Source organism: Triticum urartu, chromosome 6A (genome assembly GCF_056163025.1).
Source record: "Triticum urartu cultivar PI428250 chromosome 6A, HENAU_Tu73, whole genome shotgun sequence".
NCBI lineage: Eukaryota > Viridiplantae > Streptophyta > Magnoliopsida > Poales > Poaceae > Triticum > Triticum urartu.
This window is the reverse complement of record NC_141878.1, coordinates 606,355,803-606,377,988: the sequence shown is the minus strand read 5'-3', so window position 1 is coordinate 606,377,988 and position 22,186 is coordinate 606,355,803. Positions and strand designations below refer to the sequence as shown.

Here is a 22,186-nt window from a genome sequence, read left to right as displayed (position 1 = left end):
ATTTGAACGAAGCGGGGAAAGTCGCAGTAACCACCCGAAATCAAATATGGGCCGGCATTTGGCCCAAAACATGGCAGCCAGTTAATGGGCCGGCCTACTAGGGTCCTCAAAATCTTGTGGGCCTATAGCTGGGCCGGCCCATTAATGTCGGCGAAATCTCGTGGGCCTTTAACTGGGCCGGCCCATTATGATCCGCAAGAATCTTGTGGGCCTTTACCTAGGCCGGCCCATTATGGCACACAAAAATCCTGTGGGCCTTTACCTGGGCCGGCCCATTATGGCCCGCAAAATCTTGTGGGCCTTTAGCTGGGCCAGCCCATTATGGTCCGCAAAATCCCGTGGGCCTTTACCTGGGCCGGCCCATTATGGTCCGCAAAATCTTGTGGGCCTTTACCTGAGCCGGCCCATTATGGCCCGTAAAATCTCGTGGGCCTTTAGCTGGGCCAGCCCATTATGGTCCGCAAAATCTCGTGGGCCTTTAGCTGCGCCGACGCATTATGGTCCGCAAAATCTTGTGGGCCTTCAGTTGGGCCGGCCCATTTAAACTTGATGGGCCGGTCCATGTGTCAACATATAATAGGCGCGTCTCGCCCATTGGATGAGTGACACCTGTGCCAATGATGATTTTACATGTGGAAAATCCCCATTGGTCGGGGTTGTTAACGGGTTATCGAATCCAAAACCCGATCCGATAGCTTAACGGCGTTCCGTTATGGTGGATGCCACGTGTCGGTCACCCTTGACGAAAGTACTTCTGTGACGCGCGATTTATCGTCATGAAAGTGGACACTTCCATGATGATAATTTTGGCAATGTCATGGAACACTTCTACGACAGCACAGGTATGACTATTTTGATTCTGTCATAAATTTGTCATGGATGTACATGCATGACAGAAAACACGACCTACTATGACAAACACGTATCATCACGGAAGTGTATTTTTTTGTAGTGGTAGATTCTATTAGTTAATATGCCATTTAATCAATTAAGCAAGGTCACATGTCTAGTCACATGATTTGTTATAACTGATTTGTTTCACATGCGCTGGACCAGGCTATCAATGAACACTTCTTATCTACAGCATTGAGGGGTTGTACGATACATAACGTAGATTCTTAGCTATCCCTTGGGGGTGCTATCTACATTTCTGTTGCTGGAATTGATATTGTGAAGCGTAGATTTTCCCAGTTATTTCTCCTTGCTCCACAAAATGGACGCTATTTCGTTTTGAATGATGTGCTTCGGTATATCCCAGAGATACCATTGAATGAGACAAATGAAGCTTTAGTTAAACATCCTAATGGAAACACTCAGATTTGCCCCCTTTCCAGCTGAGCCAGGTATTGGAATCTCATCTTCAAAACATTTCCTTCCATATGTTGCTGCCATTGCAGTATTTGTTTATAAACATCTGTCAATGAGAGCATCAACCCAGAGCTTCCATCTGCAGGAAATAGGTTTATCAACGGTGAAGTCATAAATCCATCTGCAGAGACTACTTATGTGGATGTTGAAGTCATAAATCCATCTGTAGAGAATATTTCCTTGAACGCTGAAGTCATGGATCCATCTGTAGAGAGTATTAAGATGCCTGAGGCAGCCCCTGCTCCTCCTGCTTCAGCCCATAAGGATGGTGTCAAGATGTCTTATGCATCAGCTGTAAGCTTCCTCTATTTATTCTGTAGTTTTCCCTGCTTACTGTACTACTTGATTTTGATTCATGAGTAACTTGTTTCATGCTTTGTCGGCTTCTATCATGATAGGTCAAGGGCACACAGTGTGCATACATTGGCAAGGTAAAAGCCCCTGCTCCTCCTGCTTCAGCCCATAAGGATGGTGTCAAGATGTCTTATGCATCAGCTGTAAGCTTCCTCTATTTATTCTGTAGTTTTCCCTGCTTACTGTACTTCTTGATTTTGATTCATGAGTAACTTGTTTCATGCTTTATCAGCTTCTATGACGATAGGTCAAGGGAACACAGTGTGCATACATTAGCAAGGTAAAAGCTCCTGCTCCTCCTGCTTCAGCCCATAAGGATGGTGTCAAGATTGTAAGTTTTCTCTCTTTTTTTCCTGTAGTTTTCCCCGCTTACACAAATAAGATTTTTGTGCCCTTCTATTGTTGAAAGGTATTACTATTTTCTATTGTGCCTCGACTAACCGGATGTTTTGATATTATCCTCTTTTTTTATTATAGGGCCTCAAACAGGAAGCGGAATTCTGCCTAGCCGAACACCCCGAGCAAGCGGTGTGAAGGCCGGACCCAGACCCGGACGAGGCAGCGCTGGCCCTGCTCCTCCTGCTTCAGCCCATAAGGATGGTGTCAAGACTGTAAGTTTTCTATTTTTTTCCTGTAGTTTCCCCCGCTTACACAAATGAGACTTTTGTGCCCTTCTATTGTTGGAAGGCGTTACTGTTTTCTTAGTTAAACATCCAGAAGAACACCATGTTGACGGCTACCAGGAAGACCACGTAATATGATTAGGGCCCTTAGGGCATAAAAATACAAAAAAATTATATTAAACTTTTGTACTTATTTAAATAGTGGTATAATATCATAGTTTTAATTACCAAAATTTTTTGTTACTTAGCTAGCATAGTTCACAAACTAACAATGTTGCTAAATATCACATATCACTTTCTTTGTTTGTCAAGCAGTTTTAATGTATATCACTCAAATTTTGCTTCTCCTGCACTTAATTTTATGACATAACAAAAATTATCTTCACATTAATTTTAAATGTTTTATTAACTATATAGTGTAATATGTACATGCATGTATGTGTGTGTTTTCATATATATTAATATCATTAAATATCAACCATGCAAAAATATCTTGATGAATTTGTAAAGCATATAATTAACAAAAATATTAATAGTATTCTCTAGTGTATTAGTATTAGGCAAGTTTATATAAACTTCTAGGGTATGCCAAATGTTTCCTACAAGTTGGGTTCATTATTAAAACACAAAAACATGTGCATGATTTCTATTTTTACTTCAAATAGCACATGTAAACAATTAAGGCTGTCTTAGATGTGTTATTCCCACTGTTCGTAAGTTTTCCATTTGACCATCATTCATTCTCATATGTGTAGAGGTGGGTTTGACGGCTCTAATACCAAATGTTGGAGCCGAGTTGGACAAATACACAGAAAAGGCCAGCGCTCATCGCTGGGGGCCTTCGTCGCCCAGCGGGCATTCGTCGCCCGATAAACCACCGTGTCTTGTGTTTTTGTCTGATCGTCAGTCGATCCTCGGTTCCAACAGGGTTGTATAAATGTCTTTGATGTGAGGACTAGTAAAGTGATGTGGAACTTCAAGGGAAGATGTTGTCATATATGTTTCAACGGGTTCACACCGGTGGAAGAACTGATCTTTCATGGCCAATCTTCAGGCGAAACACACACCGACAATCCTCTTTTTAGCGAGCACCCAACTTCTTATTAAGTTGTCATATATAGTCACACGCTTAATGTATATAGTTTTATGTGTTTGAAGGTGGAGCTGTGGACGAGATGTTCAATATTTTTCCATGCTTGGAAAGGGTACCGTATCTTCCTATGAAACCAAAATGTTCTCCCTTGTTGACAACACGTCCTTGGGGGTCGAAAATATTGTAGACTTCAGTTGGTCACCAATTGATTCCATCTTATGCCTTTTTGTTCAGGATCCGGGTAATAGAATCCAGCTTGCCAATGTAAGTAGAAATCTCTATGGTTCACATTATTTAATATTTTTCATTTGGTAGATGGTCAAGTGTAAGCTAAATATGTGCTATCTGTTTAAAGGTGAGTCTGGTTTAAATTCTCAGAAAGTTGAGTTGTGGTGGAAATACCTTTTAAACGTCATCAATTGCAAAATGTACTTGCAAAACAATGGAGGGTATCTTACCATCCAGGTAGATCAAGACGCAGAATTAGACAACATAACTTGCACTAGTTTTGAGTTGTTCATGATCAAGGAGAGGAGCATCCCAATATTTGAATTGGACACCAAGAATGACAATATAATCGCCATTGCATGGGAGCCCAGAGGCCACCAGTTCGCTGTTATTCATGGCGACAGACCTAATCACGATATAAGCATCTACTCGATGTGCACATCCGACAATGTTAGCCATGTGTCCAGGCTCACAACACTCAGGAACAGACATGCTAGTGCAGTATTCTGGTCTCCCGCGGGAAAATTCATTGTTATTGTTGGGATGAAGGGTACCAAGGGCCAATTTGAGTGCTACAATGTTGATGATCTTGAGATCATGGCCACAGAAGAGCATTCTATCATGACTGATGTCATGTGGGATCCCACAACAAGCTGAGTGTGCTAATCACTAATATTTTTTGTGCCTTCTCTATTTCAGAAAGTTCTAGAAAATCGTCAGTTGTTAGCCATGTACTATGATACGTCTCCAACGTATCTATAATTTTTGATTGCTCCATGCTATATTATCTACTTTTTTGGACCATATTGGGCTTTATTTTCCACTTTTATATTACTTTTAGGACTAACCTATTAACCGGAGGCCCAGCCTAGAATTGCTGTTTTTTGCCTATTTCAGTGTTTCGAAGAAACGGAATATCAAACGGAGTCCAAACGGAATGAAACCTTCGGGAACGTGATTTTCTCAACAAATATGATCCAGGAGACTTGGACCCTCCGTCAAGAAAGGAGGGAGGTGGCCACGAGGGTGGAGGGCGCGCCCCCTGCCTCGTGGGCCCCCCTTTGCTCCACCGACGTACTCCTTCCTCCTATATACACCTACGTACCCCCAAACGATCAGAACAGGAGCCAAAAACCTAATTCCACCGCTGCAACCTTCTGTACCTACGAGATCCCATCTTGGGGCCTATTCCGGAGCTCCGCCGTAGGGGGGATCCACCACGGAGGGCTTCTACATCATCATAGCCCCTCCGATGAAGTGTGAGTAGTTCACCTCAGACCTTCGGGTCCATAGTTAGTAGCTAGATGGCTTTTTCTCTCTTTTTGGATCTCAATACAATGTTCTCCCCCTCTCTCGTGGAGATCTATTTGATGTAATCTTCTTTTCGCGGTGTGTTTGTTGAGACCGATGAATTGTGGATTTATGATCAAGTTTATCTATGAACAATATTTGAATCTTCTCTAAATTCTTTTATGTGTGATTGGTTATCTTTGCAAGTCTCTTCGAATTATCAGTTTGGTTTGGCCGACTAGATTGGTTTTTCTTGCAATGGGAGAAGTGCTTAGCTTTGGGTTCAATCTTGCGGTGTCCTTTCCCAGTGACAGTAGGGGCAGCAAGGCACGTATTGTATTGTTGCCATCGAGGATAACAAGATGGTGTTTTATCATATTGCATGAATTTATCCCTCTACATCATGTCATCTTGCTTAAGGCGTTACTCTGTTTTCTTGAACTTAATACTTTAGATGCATGCTGGATAGCGGTTGATGAGTGGAGTAATAGTAGTAGATGCAGGCAGGAGTCGGTCTACTTGTCTCGGACGTGATGCCTATATACATGATCATACCTAGATATTCTCATAACTATGCTCAATTCTGTCAATTACTCAACAGTAATTTGTTCACCCACCGTAGAATACTTATGCTCTTGAGAGAAGCCACTAGTGAAATCTATGGCCCCCGGGTCTATTCTCGTCATATCAATCTTCCATCACTTTATTATTGCTTTTCTTTTTTACTTTGCCATTTTATTTTACTTTGCATCTTTATATCAAAAATACCAAAAATATTATCTATCTTCTCTATCAGATCTCACTCTCGTAAGTGACCTGAAGAGATTGACAACCCCTAATCGCGTTCGTTGCTTGAGCTATTTGTTTTGTGTAGGTACGAGGGACTTGCGCGTAGCCTCCTACTGGATTGATACCTTGGTTCTCAAAAACTGAGGGAAATACTTACTCTACTCTGCTGCATCACCATTTCCTCTTCAAGGAAATCCAATGCAGTGCTCAAGCGGTAGCATACTACTCCCTCCGTCTCAAAATAAGTGACTCAACTTTGTACTAGCTTTAGTACAAAGTTAGTATAAAGTTGAGTCACTTATTTTGGGACGGAGGGAGTACATAATAGCTTAACTATTATTATTCAAAACTGAAGTTTTGAAATATGCACTCCTTCAGTGAAACTCTAGACACCAGTGTTCTCAAACTATATGATGGAATTCTGGCACTCAATGCTTATTGCATACAACCTAAATAGTTGGCTATATATAAGTAGGCTTAGATTGGTTCCCTATAATAACTTAGCGGAACTATACATAAAAGACTTTTTGACCTGGCTATTTTGTTCAGATATGTTGCAACTGCATCGGCTATCCATGGGAGGGAAAGCGATATTCGAATATGGTCTTTCATTGGCAAGCAGATTTACAAGTGATAACGGAACAATTTTCCCAGGTAGGTAGAAGAGCCTCCATCAAATCTTGGTTCTCCTCACTGCTATGTCATTGAGCTTTATTTGTTGATTCAATGAATGACAGTTGCAGTTCCAATGGCGTCTAAGGCTACCTTTATTGCTTACTCTTGTGAAGGAGAAGGAAATCTCAATGAATGATTGTTGCAGTCCCAATGAGTGATTGTTCTAGTGTAACCATTAACAGTCCAGTTGTTCTCCCTCAGCTGGAAATAAGGCATTTGCAATAAAAACACATTTTCAGATAGATATTAGAGTCATGTAGTAGGGAACTTTTTTTAGGGATTGGCAAACATAATTTAAGGTTTCTTGCTAATGTGAATGAATGGTGCATTTCCAACTATAATGTGGTATACATAAGAAATTGTCATCAGGGGCAAAACAACCATTACAATACAAGGCTCACACGATCATTACACATAATATCCTGCAGTTGGCCAGGCACGTCCCCCAACCTGATCGGATCCCCATATGTTCTGGCATGCGCTGCAAGCCATGGGCGAGCCTGTTATAGTCCCTACTAATAGCAATGGCAAGCCGGGAGGTAAAGTTCTTTCTTTACCCTGTCCTTTATGTCGGAGATAATAGAGTAACCAGAGACCGGGACAAGAGCATGCCTTTTGGAAAATATTTATACAAGAGCTAACAAGGCACACACTGATAGATATTAAAAGCAAATTAAGTTACTCGTAATCGGACCAATAGAGTGTTGTCTTCTAAAGTTTCTCTAGCGAATGACTGGTGAGAGGAACAAGTGTGTGCTGCTCTGAACCTTAAAATGACCTGCACTTTCATATGCATATACATGAATGTTTTGGTTTGTTGCTAACTACTCCCTCCGTCCAGAAATACTTGTCCTAGGAATGGTTGTATCTAGACTTATTTTAGTTATAGATACATCCATTTTATTAATTTATAGGACAAGTAACGGAGGGAGTAACAGCAATTCAGGCAAGAGAAGATGTCTACTATGGTGACTGAAAGATCGCATCATGGATGGCCTATCTCCCCGCGTACCAGATAAACCAAAGGGTCACCACCATCCTTGTGAACTCACTATGCTCAAGGGTCTCATTTAGCTCGAACAGCTAATTCTTCGCCCGTGGCTCTGTATTATCTGCCATCTTCGACACCAGAGCAAGATCGGACAGAAGCCCAGGTGCACCTCGCCATGGTACACGACAGAAGCGCGCGCCGCCACGAATCTGCTGCACCACATAGCGGACATGCAACCCGATGGGACATGTTTCTTCTGTTCAACACATCCCTCGTTGGCAAGGAGTGGCTAGCCAACCGCCATAAGAAAACTCTGATTTTGGACGGAATTACTACCTCTGTCCTGGTTTATTGATCCTTATTGTAATTGGTGCCAAATTTTGACCAAATATTTAACTAACAAATTATTAATGCATGTCAACAAAAATTATATCATTGAACTCGTATTTGAACATAGTTTCAAATGATATAATTTTTTGATGACATGCATGAACATTTTGTTAGTTAATTCATGATTAAAATTTGTCACAAAATACAATGAGGACCAATAAACCGGGACGGAGATAGTATTAGACTCCACAGCGAGCCACTTCCAATCTTTCTCTTCTCTATCATTATTCGGTGAGCCTCCCCTTCTTCCTTCGAGTCAATTCTCTCTTGTTACCTTAGTTTTGATCATGAATTTGTAGGCTGAGCAGACTGTGAACCGACCCTTTCTATTCGGATGCCATGTCCAAAAGTCTAAAATACATACGAGTACTACTACTACTCTCTCAGGTCTTTTTACTTGGCATATATATAAGATTTGTCAGAAATCAAACTTTGTAAAGTGTGGCCATATTTATATTGAAAAATATCAACATTTATAATACTAAAGTTATACAATATGTAAATTAAATTCATAAGACGCACCTAATAATAATATAAATAATACTGATCACGTGTTATGAATGTTGATATATTTTCTTTACAAAATTGATTAAACTATTTAAGGTTTGACTTGGGACAAATTTTATATAAATCCAGAGTAAAAAAAGATCCGGGGAATACTACTGTATGAAGCCCGGCCGCGACGCGCAGTAAAGTTACGTGAGATTTTTACGTAAAGGCTGACTTGGTGGCAGTTAATTGGATTAGGAACCCAGTTAAAATTACCCTAAAAAAAAAGGAACCCAGTTAAAATCAGGGGGGGGCGAGAGAGTTATTGAAGGAAAGTTACGTAAGTCTTGGTAAGCTCCTTCGTAGGTGTAGCATTATTGGGGGAGGGATGCACGACGTTGAGGAGAGGAGAGACTGCTACTGCAGCTAGCACGTACGTGGTGCCGCACCTACTAATGCCAGGCGGCATGCACGTAGTCGATCGCGGTGCACTGCACGTACGTCCGGCCGGCGTAGTGACGGGGAGGGATGCACGTAGTCGTAGTCAGCAGCGGCGGTGCACCGCACGACGAAGCTCGACATGGCATGCATGCATGCACGAGCCGGGCTCAAATTAGGAGGGACATGCATGCACCCCGAAACAATGGAGAGGAGAGGAGAGGTCGTCGTCCCTGCTTAGCCTACCATCGCTCCCCACCGCTCCACCTTCGTCTTCCTGCTGCATCGAGGGTCCCTCGATCATCCATGACCGCCGCCCGCCCTTGAGGAGGATCCATCGTTGACGACGACGACGATGCATGGGCAACTCGTGCCACGGCTCCATCGTTCCCGCGGCCGGTGACGGCCGCCACCACTACCGCACCAGCTGCAGCAGCTCCGACTGGGACTCCGACTCCTCCTCCCCCGTCCTCGACCGCGCGCCGCACCGCAACACCATCATGGGCCGCGGCGCCGGCCACCAGCACCAGCTCTCCTCCCCGACGGCCGTGATGGGCCACCAGACCCCGCTCCTGCGCGACCTCTACAACGTCGGCCGCAAGCTCGGGCAGGGCCAGTTCGGCACCACCTACCTCTGCACCGAGATCTCAACCGGCGTGGACTTCGCCTGCAAGTCCATCGCCAAGCGCAAGCTGCTGACCCCGGAGGACGTGGAGGACGTGCGGCGCGAGATCCAGATCATGCACCACCTTGCCGGCCACGACAGCGTGGTCACCATCAAGGGCGCGTACGAGGACGCGCAGTTCGTGCACATCGTCATGGAGCTCTGCGAGGGCGGCGAGCTCTTCGACCGCATCGTCCAGCGCGGATACTTCTCCGAGCGCCGCGCCGCCGAGATCGCCCGCGTCATCGTCGGCGTCGTCGAGGCCTGCCACTCGCTCGGGGTCATGCACCGCGACCTCAAGCCCGAGAACTTTCTCTTGAAAGACAAGGAGGAGAATAACAACAACAACAATGGCTCCGGCAATAGTGTTAATGAACCGGCGGGCGACAAGGTCAACCTCAAGGCCATCGACTTCGGCCTCTCCGTCTTCTTCAAGCCCGGCCAGATCTTCACCGACGTCGTGGGCAGCCCCTACTACGTCGCGCCCGAGGTGCTCTGCAAGCACTACGGCCCCGAGGCCGACGTGTGGACCGCCGGCGTCATCGTCTACATCCTGCTGTCCGGCGTGCCGCCCTTCTGGGCCGAGACGCAGCAGGGCATCTTCGACGCCGTGCTCAAGGGCGCCATCGACTTCGACTCCGACCCGTGGCCCAACATCTCGGACGGCGCCAAGGACCTCATCCGGAAGATGCTCAAGTCGCCGCCGGCGGAGCGGTTCACGGCGCACCAGGTAACCAGAGATTCTTGTGAAAAGTTTTGTGTGAAACCAAAAGTCATAATTAAAGGAGCAGGTCTTGTGCCACCCATGGATCATTGAGAACGGCGAGGCCCCCGACGCGCCGCTGGACCCTGCCGTGCTCTCCAGGCTCAAGCAGTTCTCGGCCATGAACCGGTTGAAGAAGATGGCTTTACGTGTGATCGCGCGCGGGCTGTCAGAGGAGGAGTTGGCCGGGCTCAAGGAGATGTTCAAGACCATGGACACAGACGGCAGCGGTGCCATCACATTCGAGGAGCTCCGGGAGGGGTTGCGCCGTTACGGGTCCACAGAGCTCAGGGACTCGGAGGTGCGGGACCTCATGGAGGCAGCTGACGTGGACAACAGCGGCACCATCGATTACGACGAGTTCATCGCCGCCACCGTGCACATGAACAAGCTGGACCGCGAGGAGCACCTCATGGCGGCCTTCTCCTACTTCGACAAGGACGGCAGCGGGTACATCACCGTCGATGAGCTGGAGGTGGCGTGTCGCGAGCACAACATGGCCGACGTCGGCATCGACGACATCATCAGGGAGGTCGACCAGGACAACGTGAGTACTCATTAATCTATCTTATGTTACTGATTACAAATTTGAATTGAAACTTGAATGGCTCAAATGCAGGATGGTCGGATCGACTACGGGGAGTTCGTGGCCATGATGAAGAAGGGGATCATCGGCAACGGCAGGCTTACCATGAGGCACACCTCCGACGGTAGCATCCTCCATGGAGCAGGCAGCGGCCTCAGCAGCTAGCCAGCTAACAAGCATAGCTCCACCGGCCTTCCATCGATCGATCACCATGGTTGTGCCAATTACATTGTACTTGAAGTTTAATAGAAGATGAGCAAGAAGAAGAGAACGATGATGGAGAAGAAACTTATAATATATACAAGCTCCACACGCATGTGATTCGATTCATTTCATTTACCGTGGATTTGAAGACCGAGTAGTGGTATCGATCGATCCTTGGTTCTAGTGTACTACTTGTACTTAACTAGCAGAGTGGCCCGGGCATTTGCGCGGGCATTGTTCTTGGAAATGGATTAAGCATAGTGGATATTGTTAAAACCTTTGTTTGTTATAATCATGCGTTTTAAAGTGGTGCCATATTTTATATTTTATAATTAAATGCTTTAACATAGATTGCCTCTGAAATTTTAATAATTGTATGTACATAACTATTATTTTTGTCTAGATCGTGTAAGAGCATCATCATGTGGTAAATTCAAAATTTTAATAGTATACATTTGAAAGTAATTAATTCTAGTGAATCCAACTCAAATTGTTTCGATCAAATAAATCTTAATTTAAACAAGTTATATTTAGTTGACCTCGATGTGATTCGATTCATTTACCATAAACTTGACGAGTGAGTAGTTCTATTGATCGATCGTTGGTTCTAATGTACTACTTGTACTTAATTTGTTGGTGGGAGAAAGTAATTAAATGTACCTGGTCAATCGATTTTCAAGCAGAGGCACGTATGGCTCGTTCAAACATGCATGGTTTTCATCAAGTCTATTACCATTGTTAAACACAAATTTGAAGGTCCAAATTCTCCCATTGTTAAACACGCCCATGGCTTTTCGTGTTGAGCGCACTGAGAAGCCCTTAATCCCACGAATCAAAAACTAATTAGTATGTACTGGTTCGTCATCCATTCTTGAGCAATTAATAAAAAATTATTTCCTGCACGCCCATGCCGCCCTTCCCGCGTGCCCCATCTAGCCTTCTGCCCCAGGTGGAATTGCGTATCTTCGCTCCTCCCCACCCTCGTATCACGCTGGCCGCACAACCCTACCTCCCATAACAATATTATCAAATATTAAACTTCTATATTTATGTAAAATTATTTATATAATACCACAATATTAAAACTTATAACTTATATTACTTAGTTGGCATAGCTAAACACATAACAATATTACCAAATATTGACTAGTTATACAACTAGAATGTATATCACTAAAAAAAATTCTTCCTGTTAAATGCAAATTGCGCACTTGAACAAAAGTTCCTTTTGAATATATTTTTAACAATTGCATAAACATATGCTGCATATGTGTTTATATTTGTTCACTAATTTTTTGTTAATAGTAAATATAATGTTAAAGACCTCTATAGTGTAATTTTTGGTTGATGTATTAGCGGGTTTCTAGTGTGTTGTTAACTAAGCATATTTATAGAAACTTCTAGAGTATAATTAGGATTTTTCGTAAATGTGTTGGATGTTAGGTTAATACATAAGATGACAACATGTGCATGCTTTGTACTTGTTATTTTAGTAACATCGTCGATAAGCATAAATATGGTCGATTCGGTTTTGTGCAAATACAATTTGTTCATTCGATATGTCCATCCGGAATGCACTTGATTTCATAATTTTACACAAGAGGTCTAGCCAGTTTCCAAAAGTAGAAGATTCTACATGAAATTTAACATTGATCTTCAACACAACCCATGGGACGTCAATCACAGAGAGGCTAGAAGGATAACTGAACTCATTGATGCCAATGAGAATAGTTTCATTCTATGTGTTACATGGTGTTGTTGTTAGGGAAGGAGACAATATTCTGGCACCATTGGGGTTGCGAAGGGGCGGGGCCTTCCATCTCATCATAGAGGGGCTAAATGTTCTTTAGCTTGCTTATAAGAGAGCATGGATAATATCAAGTACTCCCTCCGTTCCAAAATATAAGAACGTTTTTTTACACTAGTCCCAAAATATAAGAACGTTTTTTTACACTATGCTAGTGTCAAAAACGTTCTTATATTTTGGGACGGAGGGAGTATTTGGAGAAACCAACATTGTTGATCTCCTCAAGGTCACTCCAAGCAAATATATATTTAATTAAGTAATGTCATATAATAACAAACATATTCCACAGTCGTTTTGGATCTCCACTGAAACAGCTGGTACATGCGTGTTGCACATGTAGGAAGGGAGATGCGGTTCGTGAGTGATACGTTCGAGCTGGACCGGGACATTTATTTCCCTTACTCCCTCCATTTCCGTATATATGGCCACTTTGTTTTTTATGTCAAACTTTTGTTGGGGAACGTAGCATAAATTCAAAATTTTCCTACGTGTCACCAAGATCTATCTATGGAGTCATCTAGCAACGAGGGAGGAGTGGATCTACATACCCTTGTAGATCGCGCGCAGAAGCCTTCAAGAGAACGGGGTTGATGGAGTCGTACTCGTCGTGATCCAAATCACCGATGATCCTAGCGCCGAACGGACGGCACCTCCGCGTTCAACACACGTACGGAGCAGCGACGTCTCCTCCTTCTTGATCCAGCAAGGGGGGAGGAGAGGTTGATGGAGATCCAGCAGCACGACGGCGTGGTGGTGGAAGTAGCGGGATTTCAACAGGGCTTCGCCAAGCGCTGCGGGAGGAGGGAGATGTGTCATGGGAGGGAGAGGGAGGCGCCAGGGCTTGGGGTGGTGCTGCCCTCCCTTCCCCCCACTACATATAGGGCCAAGGGAGAGGGGGGCGCAGCCTTGGCCCTTCCTCCAAGGAAGGGTGCGGCCAGGGAGGAGTCCCTCCTCCCCAAGGCACCTCGGAGGTGCCTTCCCCCTTTAGGACTCTTCCTTTTCCTCTTCTCTTGGCGCATGGGCCTCTCGGGGCTGGTGCCCTTGGCCCATATAGGCCAAGGCGCACCCCCTACAGCCCATGTGGCCCCCCGGGGCAGGTGGCCCCACCCGGTGGACCCCCGGGACCCTTCCAGTGGTCCCGGTACAATATCGGTGACCCCGAAACTTGTCCCGATGGCCGAAATAGCACTTCCTATATATAATTCTTTACCTCCGGACCATTCCGGAACTCCTCGTGACGTCCGGGATCTCATCCAGGACTCCGAACAACTTTCGGGTTACCGCATACTAATATCTCTATAACCCTAGCGTCACCGAACCTTAAGTGTGTAGACCCTACGGGTTCGGGAACCATGCAGACATGACCGAGACGTTCTCCGGTCAATAACCAACAGCGGGATCTGGATACCCATGTTGGTTCCCACATGTTCCACGATGATCTCATCGGATGAACCACGATGTCAAGGACTTAATCAATCCCGTATACAATTCCCTTTGTCTAGCGGTACGATACTTGCCCGAGATTCGATCGTCGGTATCCCGATACCTTGTTCAATCTCGTTACCGGCAAGTCTCTTTACTCGTTTCGTAACACATCATCCCGTGATCAACTCCTTGATCACATTGTGCACATTATGATGATGTCCTACCGAGTGGGCCCAGAGATACCTCTCCGTTTACACGGAGTGACAAATCCCAGTCTCGATTCGTGCCAACCCAACAGACACTTTCGGAGATACCTGTAGTGTACCTTTATAGCCACCCAGTTACGTTGTGACGTTTGGCACACCCAAAGCACTCCTACGGTATCCGGGAGTTGCACAATCTCATGGTCTAAGGAAATGATACTTGACATTAGAAAAGCTTTAGCATACGAACTACATGATCTTGTGCTAGGCTTAGGATTGGGTCTTGTCCATCACATCATTCTTCTAATGATGTGATCCCGTTATCAATTACATCCAATGTCCATGGTCAGGAAACCGTAACCATCTATTGATCAACGAGCTAGTCAACTAGAGGCTTACTAGGGACATGGTGTTGTCTATGTATCCACACATGTTTCTGAGTTTCCTATCAATACGATTCTAGCATGGATAATAAACGATTATCATGAACAAGGAAATATAATAATAACCAATTTATTATTGCCTCTAGGGCATATTTCCAACAGTCTCCCACTTGCACTAGAGTCAATAATCTAGTTCACATTGCTATGTGACTAACACTCAAGGTCACATCCCCATGTGACTAACACCCAAAGAGTCTACTAGAGTCAATAATCTAGTTCACATTACCATGTGATTAACACTCGATGAGTTCTGGGTTTGATCATGTTATGCTTGTGAGAGATGTTATAGTCAACGGGTCTGAATCTTTCAGATCCGTATGTACTTCGCAAATCTCTATGTCATCTTGTAGATACAACTACTATGCTACATTTGGAGCTATTCCAAATAATTGTTCTACTATACGAATCCAGTTTACTACTCAGAATAATCTGGATTAGTGTCAAAGTTTGCATCGGCGTAACCCTTTACGACGAACTCTTTTACCACATCCATAACCGAGAAACATATCCTTATTCCTCTAAGGATAATTTAGACCGCTATCTGGTGATCTACTCCTAGATTACATTTGTACCCTATTGCCAGATATGTGGCAAGGCACACATCAGGTGCGGTACTCAGCATGGCATACCGTATGGAGCCTATGACAAAAGCATAGGGGACGACCTTCGTCCTTCCTCTTTCTTCTGCCATGGTCGAGCTTTAAGTCTTAACTTCATACTCCCTCCGTCCGGGAAAAGTTGTCCACAGCGTAGTGTAATGTCAATTTTTCAAAAACACCCTTATAACTTCAAATTTGTTACAAACAGGTCACCACACAGGTCGCGTCTTCTTCCTTCTTCCTCCGCCCGTCGCCGGCGCGCGTCGCCAGGGCCAGTCGTCAGCCCAAGATCTCCGGACGTGCTCCTCCGCGACCCAGGCCCCGCGCCGCCCTGCTTGCTCCGTTGCCGCACAGGACGTGCTCCTCCGCGGCCCAGGACCCGCGCCGCCCTGCTTGCTCCTCCGCCGCCAAGGACCTGCGCCGCCCTGCTTGCTCCGTCACCGCACAAGACGTGCTCCTCCGCCGCCCAGGACCTGCGACGACGATATCCCCTCCTTCCTCGCAGGGCCTGCGCCGCCGCCGGCCAGGACCCGCGCGCGCCTGGGTCTCGAGCGCCTGCACCACGAGCTCCCGCCGCGCCTGGACCACGAGCTCCCTCAAGCTCATCCTCAAGCTCTTTTGCGATCCTGGACCTCAAGCTGGAGCCCCTTCTGCTGCTTCTCCGCAACTTGCTGCTCCTCCCCTGCTCGTGCTGCCGCCCGGAGATCCCCTTCTCGTGTGCTGCCGCTTGAGGTCCCCTACTCGTGCTGCTGCTGGTGAGAACAAGTACAGGGTTCTGTAATTTGTTCATCTCCAGTGCCTTGCTTGCTTGCTCTGTACTCCCTCCCTCTGTAAAAAAAGGAGTAATTTAAAACATAACTGTTCTGTGTACATTGCTTGCTTGCTTGCTCTGTAATTTGAAAAAATTCAGTTAACATTGATGTTGATTTCTGATGGACCAATCTTTAGTACTGCCAAAAAATGTTACAGAGGGGCAGAATCATTCATGGCAGTAAAAAATAATTCATGGGCAGAATCATGAGATGATGAGAAAGGTTATAGAGGTCAGAATCATTGACAAAAGAAGGAAAAAATCATGTACTAAATTACAGCAAATTCAGGCCAGATTTAGCCAAATTGGAAACATTATTTGGAATTCTTCTTCTTCTACTCTTGCTAGCAGTGAGCAGTGAGATGGGAAGACAGATTATCTTCTTAGTTGAAAGCATTTTATTCACATAGTCCTAAAATTTATAAGCTGAAAATACAAGCTTCTTCTACTAATTCTTTGAACTTTGATTAGTCCTAGTCTGAACATGTCACAACATTTCTGTCAAAATCTCAGACTTGACAATAAATCTCAGATTATTTAGGAACACACTATTAACTGAATTTACACTAAGATTTCTTGTTAACCTAATTTACACTAAGATTTCTCACTCCATTACATAATTCTGATTGTTAACTGAATTTACAGAATAATAATTTCATTTGCATAATTACAGTGAAGTTTCAGTAACTATAGTAACTGAATTTATAGTAAGATTTCTCACTCCATTACTCTGCTATTAACTGTATTATTCTGCTGTTAACAATCAGAATTGACACTATATTATTCAGTCAAGTTGATGTTCAGATCCTGTCATTTTGTTCCAAAACCTGTCAATTTCTGTCAGGTTTTGATCTGTCAAGTTGATGTTCAGTCAAGTTGATGTTCAGTCAAGTTGATGTCAAACTTGACACATAAATAAAATTTGACATCAATGAAATTTAGACAGTGAATACAGTTTGGACAGTACTCCACTGTCATATTTTCAGTGAGTAAAATTCAGTTTTGACAAATTGAAGCCTACTCTATTCTACAGAAAATGTTGTAGAGGATGTTATTAACTTTTCTGATGTTGTAGAGGGAGTAATAGATATTCATAGTTCTATAACTACTGCCATGGTCTACGAACAGAAGATAATTTCAATATTCAAAATGTGTACCTGCACTAGTTGTCAACAAGAAATACAGTAAAAGTTGAGATGTACTCATGGCCCCTGCTTTTGTTTGCTTTTTAATTCCTGCCCTGGTCCCTGCAAAAAAGAGAGATGTAGTAGGACCTGTAGTTGCTTATGAACAAGGAGTACTTTTAATATCTACTTTTCTCTTTCTTGATTTCTTTGCTTTTTGTCTAGGATTCTTCATGGTTTTCTTGTTATGATTATATGCTCACCATTCATCTTTTGTATACTCTTGTTATGAGATCAGATAGGAGCACACAACTATGGATTTGAATTTGATGCCGGAAGAGGAGGACGAAGCTCAAGAAGAAGAACAAGCTCAGCAGGGTGATGCTATTGATTTGAACTTGATGCCGGAAGATGAGGATGAAGCTCAACAAGAAGAACAAGCTCAACAGGGTGATGCTATTGATTTGAACTTGATGCCGGAAGATGAGGATGAAGACATTGAATTGAATTGGTTTCTTGAAGAGGAAGAAGCTGAAGAGGCACAAGGAGATGCAGAATTGGAAGAAACTCAAGAGGCACAAGGAGATGCAGAATTGGAAGAAGCTCAAGAGGCACAAGGAGATGCGGAATTGGAAGAAGCTCAAGAGGCACAAGAAGATGCAGAATTGGAAGAAGCTGATGCACATGGCAATCCAAGAGGCAAGGACTTGACAGACAAGGAGAGACATGGTGTTTACTTTGCTCTGCAAGTAATCGAGCTTAGAGATGGACAGGTTCACGTGTACGACAAGGTGCTCATTGCGACGATGCTGAATGTTCACCTGCGAACAGTTACAAGAATATGGAATCTAGCCAAACGACAACTTGCAGCAGGCCAAGAAGTTGATGTTTCAAGCAAGAAGAACAAAAGTGGTAGGAAGAGAAAAGAACTAGATCTGTCGAGAATAGCCACAATCCCCTTGAACAAAAGAAGAACAATCCAGTCTCTAGCATGGTGTTTAGGTGTGCCCCGATCAACCCTACATGACAGATTTCAATTGCAAGAGCTGAAACGCATCACAAGCACCATCAAACCCACCCTCAAGCCACAAAACAAGATAGCGAGACTAAAGTTCTGCCTATCCATGATGGATGAAAGATGGATATCAAGTCCTTGGCCCAGTTTCAAGCCAATGACAAATATGGTCCACATCGACGAGAAATGGTATGACATGACCCGAGTGAAGAGTAGCTACTACGTACTGCCTGGAGAAGAAGAACCAAATCGAACTGTGCACAATACTCATAGCATTGGGAAGGTAATGTTTCTAACAGCTGTAGCCAAACCTTGCTACAATGAAGATGGGGAGATGATATTTGATGGGAAACTTGGCATTTGGCCGTTCGTGGTACAGACCGAGGCACAACGAACAAGCCAGAATAGAGATAGGGGGACAATAGAGTTGAAGCCGGTCAAAGTTACTAGACCTGTGTGCAGAGATGACTTGATCAATAAAGTAATCCCTGCCATTCAAGACAAATGGCCGGACGGTGACGAGGACACAACGATCTTTATTCAACAAGATAATGCAACACCGCATGTCCTCCCTAATGATGTTGGTTTTCTAGAAGCCGTGGCACAGACAGATCTGGATATTCGATTATTGCAACAACCACCAAATAGCCCTGAGCTCAATGTTCTGGATCTTTGTTTCCACTGCTCCCTCCAATCCCTAACCGACTGCAGAGCGCCTATGAATATACAGGAACTGGTACAGGGTGTAGAGGAGGAGTTTGAGAACTACGATCCCCATAAGCTGTTCAAAAGCTTTATGACGTTGCAAGCAGTCATGGTGGAAGTGATGAAAGATCAAGGAGGAAACAACTATAAGCTGCCGCATCTACACAAGGACCGTCTACAAAATGGGGGAGAAGAAATAACCGGTGTATACTGCAGTCCTGAGCTAATTACTGATACGATGGCCATTATAGAACAAGGAAATGAGTAGATAGAGAAAGCTCAAAAAGAAAGGGAAAGGGAAAAAGAAAAGAAAGGATAGGAGTATTTGATGTGTCATGTGTATGGCTTGTGTCATGTGTATGTATTGTGTCATGTGTTCAATGAGAAAGGATAGGGAAAGAAAGGATAGACGTATTTGGATTTATTTGGATTTATTTGAATTATTTGAATTTATTTGATTTATTTGGATTTATACACCATTTGTCCAATTGCAAACATACCTAAAGTTTCCAAGAGGATTTATACACCATTTATACACCATTTGATTTATTTAATTTACAAGAGTGTCTTGAACTTTAAAAGTGTAGATCGAAAAAAAACCAAGCTTCATCTTGTGAAAAGTGTTCAGAATAGTTTTACTTTAAGATCAAGAGCTTCATCTTGTGAAAAGTGTTCAGAACAGTTTTACTGTAAGATCAAGAGCTTCATCTTGTGAAAAGTGTTCAGAACTGTAAAAGTGTTTGTATAGTCCTAATTTACTGTGATCTTGCTAAAGAAGCTCACAAGCTCAAGCTCCAGATAGACTAAGTTTTACAGCTACTGTACTCAAAAGAAACATTTTGGATTACCACAGCAAAAGAAGCATATTCATTTTAAACTTGTGTTTAACAATGACAAACTACTCCTAAGTGGGTCTTTGATCAAGAATCCTGACATGATGGATTTATTTGGATTTATTTGAATTTATTCTCATTAAATTTAATCTCCACAGTAGTTGTTCTCATTGAACATGTCTGAACCTCAGCAACCACATCACTCACTCAATCACCTGATCTTGGACTCATCCTTATTCTTCTTACAAGTTGATGTCAGACTTGACACATAAATAAAATTTGACATCAATGAAATATATGCAGTCAATATACAGTCATTGGAGTAATTTTTGGTGTTGTACATTCAGTGAATATACAGTCAATTGGAGTACATTCAGAGTAATTTTCAGTATTGTACAATCCGTTCTCTAGGGAGTAATAATGCCAAATTAGTTAATTGATCGTGTACTAACAGCAATTCATTTTGAAGATTTACACTGAATCTTGTGTACTGTAGAATTATACTGTCAAATTCAATTGACAGTAACTGAATTTTCAATAGTGTCAAATCACTCAAGCAGTAACTGAATTTTCACTAGTGTCAAATCACTAGTTTCAGAAATATTGGTGCTCACCTTCCATCTTGGCAGTACAAGAAAAACTGAGCAGCCAACTGTTGCCGCTTTGCATGCATTGCTGGCAACTCGAGTAGCTTTACCAAAAAATTGAGCATGACATCTACAGGTTACAAACAAATGAGCAAGATTCAGTTAGATAACCACTGATAGAAGCATGTGAGTGCAAAAAAATTGACAACTGAAATTCAGTTAGATAACAACAATCTGAATGGAGTACAACATTGATGTTATTTCAGGATTAATAAAGATGGAGCAGCAGCAATGTGAATGAAGTACTTGATGGACAACTGAAATTGACACAAAGCAAGACTCTCATATTTCATCTCACACAATCTATCCATCCATCCATCTCAGCCTTGTTTTGTTCAGTACAGGTTCAACCTCGAACGCCACCATGCAACTCTGTTATGTTTTCAGTAAAGATTGCTTTGTTTACCTCTGTTCTGTTTCCAGTAGACCAATCGAAGAAGATGAAGAAGCACTAGCTAAGATCTAATCCTTATGTCCAGTTAACCACTAATTTAGGAGCACATCAGAGACAAATGTTCAGAGACAAACTTGATGTTAATTTAGCCAATGTTCAGAGACAAATTAGACTTGACAGTAAAGATCAAAATTTCAGACTTGACACATAAATCAGACTTAGCCAATGTTTAGTCTTAAGCAAATCTCAGAAGCAGCAAATTTCAGTAAAAAAAATCAGGTTTTACACATAAATAATGGACGGGAATTGAAGGAGGGAGGCTTAACCTGCCAACAAGACGCCACCGCCGTCGTCGAGCTCGTAGTACAGTATGTGCAGGGATGGTGGAGCTCGCAGTACAGAAGACGTCTCCGCCGCCGTCGAGCTCGCCATCGAGCTTGCTGTCGTCGGGCTCGTCGGCTATGTCTCCCGCCGTCTGGCCTCGCAGCCACCATATCAGCCTCGCCGACGCCGGATCTGAAGCAGCCGGAGCAGAGTGCGGAGGTCACTAGGAAGGGGGGAAGCTAGGGGAGGAAGGCAAGCTGGAGCTGCGCGAGCAGGAGAGAGCGGCGGAGGAGGCGGCGAGCTTTGGCGGTGGTGGAGCTGCGTCGCAGCGCCGAGGAGGACCTGGAAATGGCCGCCGCCGAGCAGATCGAAAGAAAAAATCAGTCTTCTCCTCGTCGGGGATCACCATGGGGAACGAGGAGGGGAACAAGGAGAGGGAAGCTGCGTCGGAGGCGTGGGTTGGGGGAGGCGTGGTGCGGGAGAGCTCCGGCGATGCGGGGAGCCGCTGCGGGCAAGCTGCGGAGGAGCTGAGCTGCGGGGGAGCGGACCTCCGGCGCGACAGAGGAGCGGGGGAGACGGCGGGAGCTGTGGGTTTGTCGGGAATCTGCTGGGGGGGGGGGGGGGGTTTCAGAAAAACACCTTGGGGACAACTATTCCCGGACGGAGGGAGTACCTTACAACTCAGGCAAGAACTCCTTCTTTGACTGGTCCATCTTGAACACCTTCAAGATCATGTCAAGGTATGTGCTCATTTGAAAGTACCATTAAGCGTTTTGATCTATCCTTATAGATCTTGATGCTCAATGTTCAAGTAGCTTAATCCAGGCTTTCCATTGAAAAATACTTTCCAAATAACCCTATATGCTTTCCAGAAATTCTACGTCATTTCTGATCAACAATATGTTTATCAG

At 44.0% G+C, this 22,186-nt stretch overlaps 3 protein-coding genes and 1 pseudogene across 7 annotated transcripts; 3 read left to right on the top strand and 1 right to left on the bottom strand.

Annotated features, from left to right (window-relative positions):
• Positions 1–2,999: 2,999 nt before the first annotated feature.
• On the top strand, positions 3,000–4,323 carry LOC125529453 (eukaryotic translation initiation factor 3 subunit B pseudogene; annotated as a pseudogene).
• A 4,610-nt stretch (positions 4,324–8,933) lies between these two features.
• LOC147967227 (calcium-dependent protein kinase 26-like) lies at positions 8,934–11,293 on the top strand. 2 transcript variants are annotated; one of them, XM_087529353.1, is made up of 3 exons: positions 8,934–10,122; positions 10,211–10,702; positions 10,775–11,293. In XM_087529353.1, exons 1-3 carry the CDS (start codon positions 9,088–9,090, stop codon positions 10,904–10,906), a joined length of 1,659 nt encoding a protein of 552 aa, XP_087385479.1. In that variant the 5' UTR covers positions 8,934–9,087; the 3' UTR covers positions 10,907–11,293. The 2 variants fall into 2 exon arrangements, with proteins under 2 accessions (XP_087385479.1, XP_087385478.1); XM_087529352.1 differs by having other exon boundaries at positions 8,935–10,122; positions 10,184–10,702; positions 10,775–11,290.
• Positions 11,294–15,570: 4,277 nt separating this feature from the next.
• LOC147967225 (uncharacterized) lies at positions 15,571–21,884 on the bottom strand. Of its 4 annotated transcripts, none has more exons than XR_015609170.1 (4): positions 21,278–21,884; positions 20,525–20,627; positions 17,391–17,480; positions 15,577–16,250 (listed from the first exon to the last, which is right to left on the bottom strand). XR_015609170.1 is itself a non-coding variant. In XM_087529355.1 (3 exons), exons 1-3 carry the CDS (start codon positions 21,381–21,383, stop codon positions 16,160–16,162), a joined length of 300 nt encoding a protein of 99 aa, XP_087385481.1. In that variant the 5' UTR covers positions 21,384–21,884; the 3' UTR covers positions 15,571–16,159. The 4 variants fall into 4 exon arrangements, 1 of the variants encoding a protein (XP_087385481.1); XR_015609171.1 differs by having other exon boundaries at positions 16,210–16,311; XR_015609172.1 differs by lacking the exon at positions 15,577–16,250 and adding an exon at positions 16,285–16,372.
• On the top strand, positions 17,479–19,694 carry LOC147967226 (uncharacterized). The gene has a single exon (XM_087529354.1). It carries the CDS (start codon positions 17,672–17,674, stop codon positions 19,343–19,345), a length of 1,674 nt encoding a protein of 557 aa, XP_087385480.1. The 5' UTR covers positions 17,479–17,671; the 3' UTR covers positions 19,346–19,694.
• Positions 21,885–22,186: the final 302 nt, after the last annotated feature.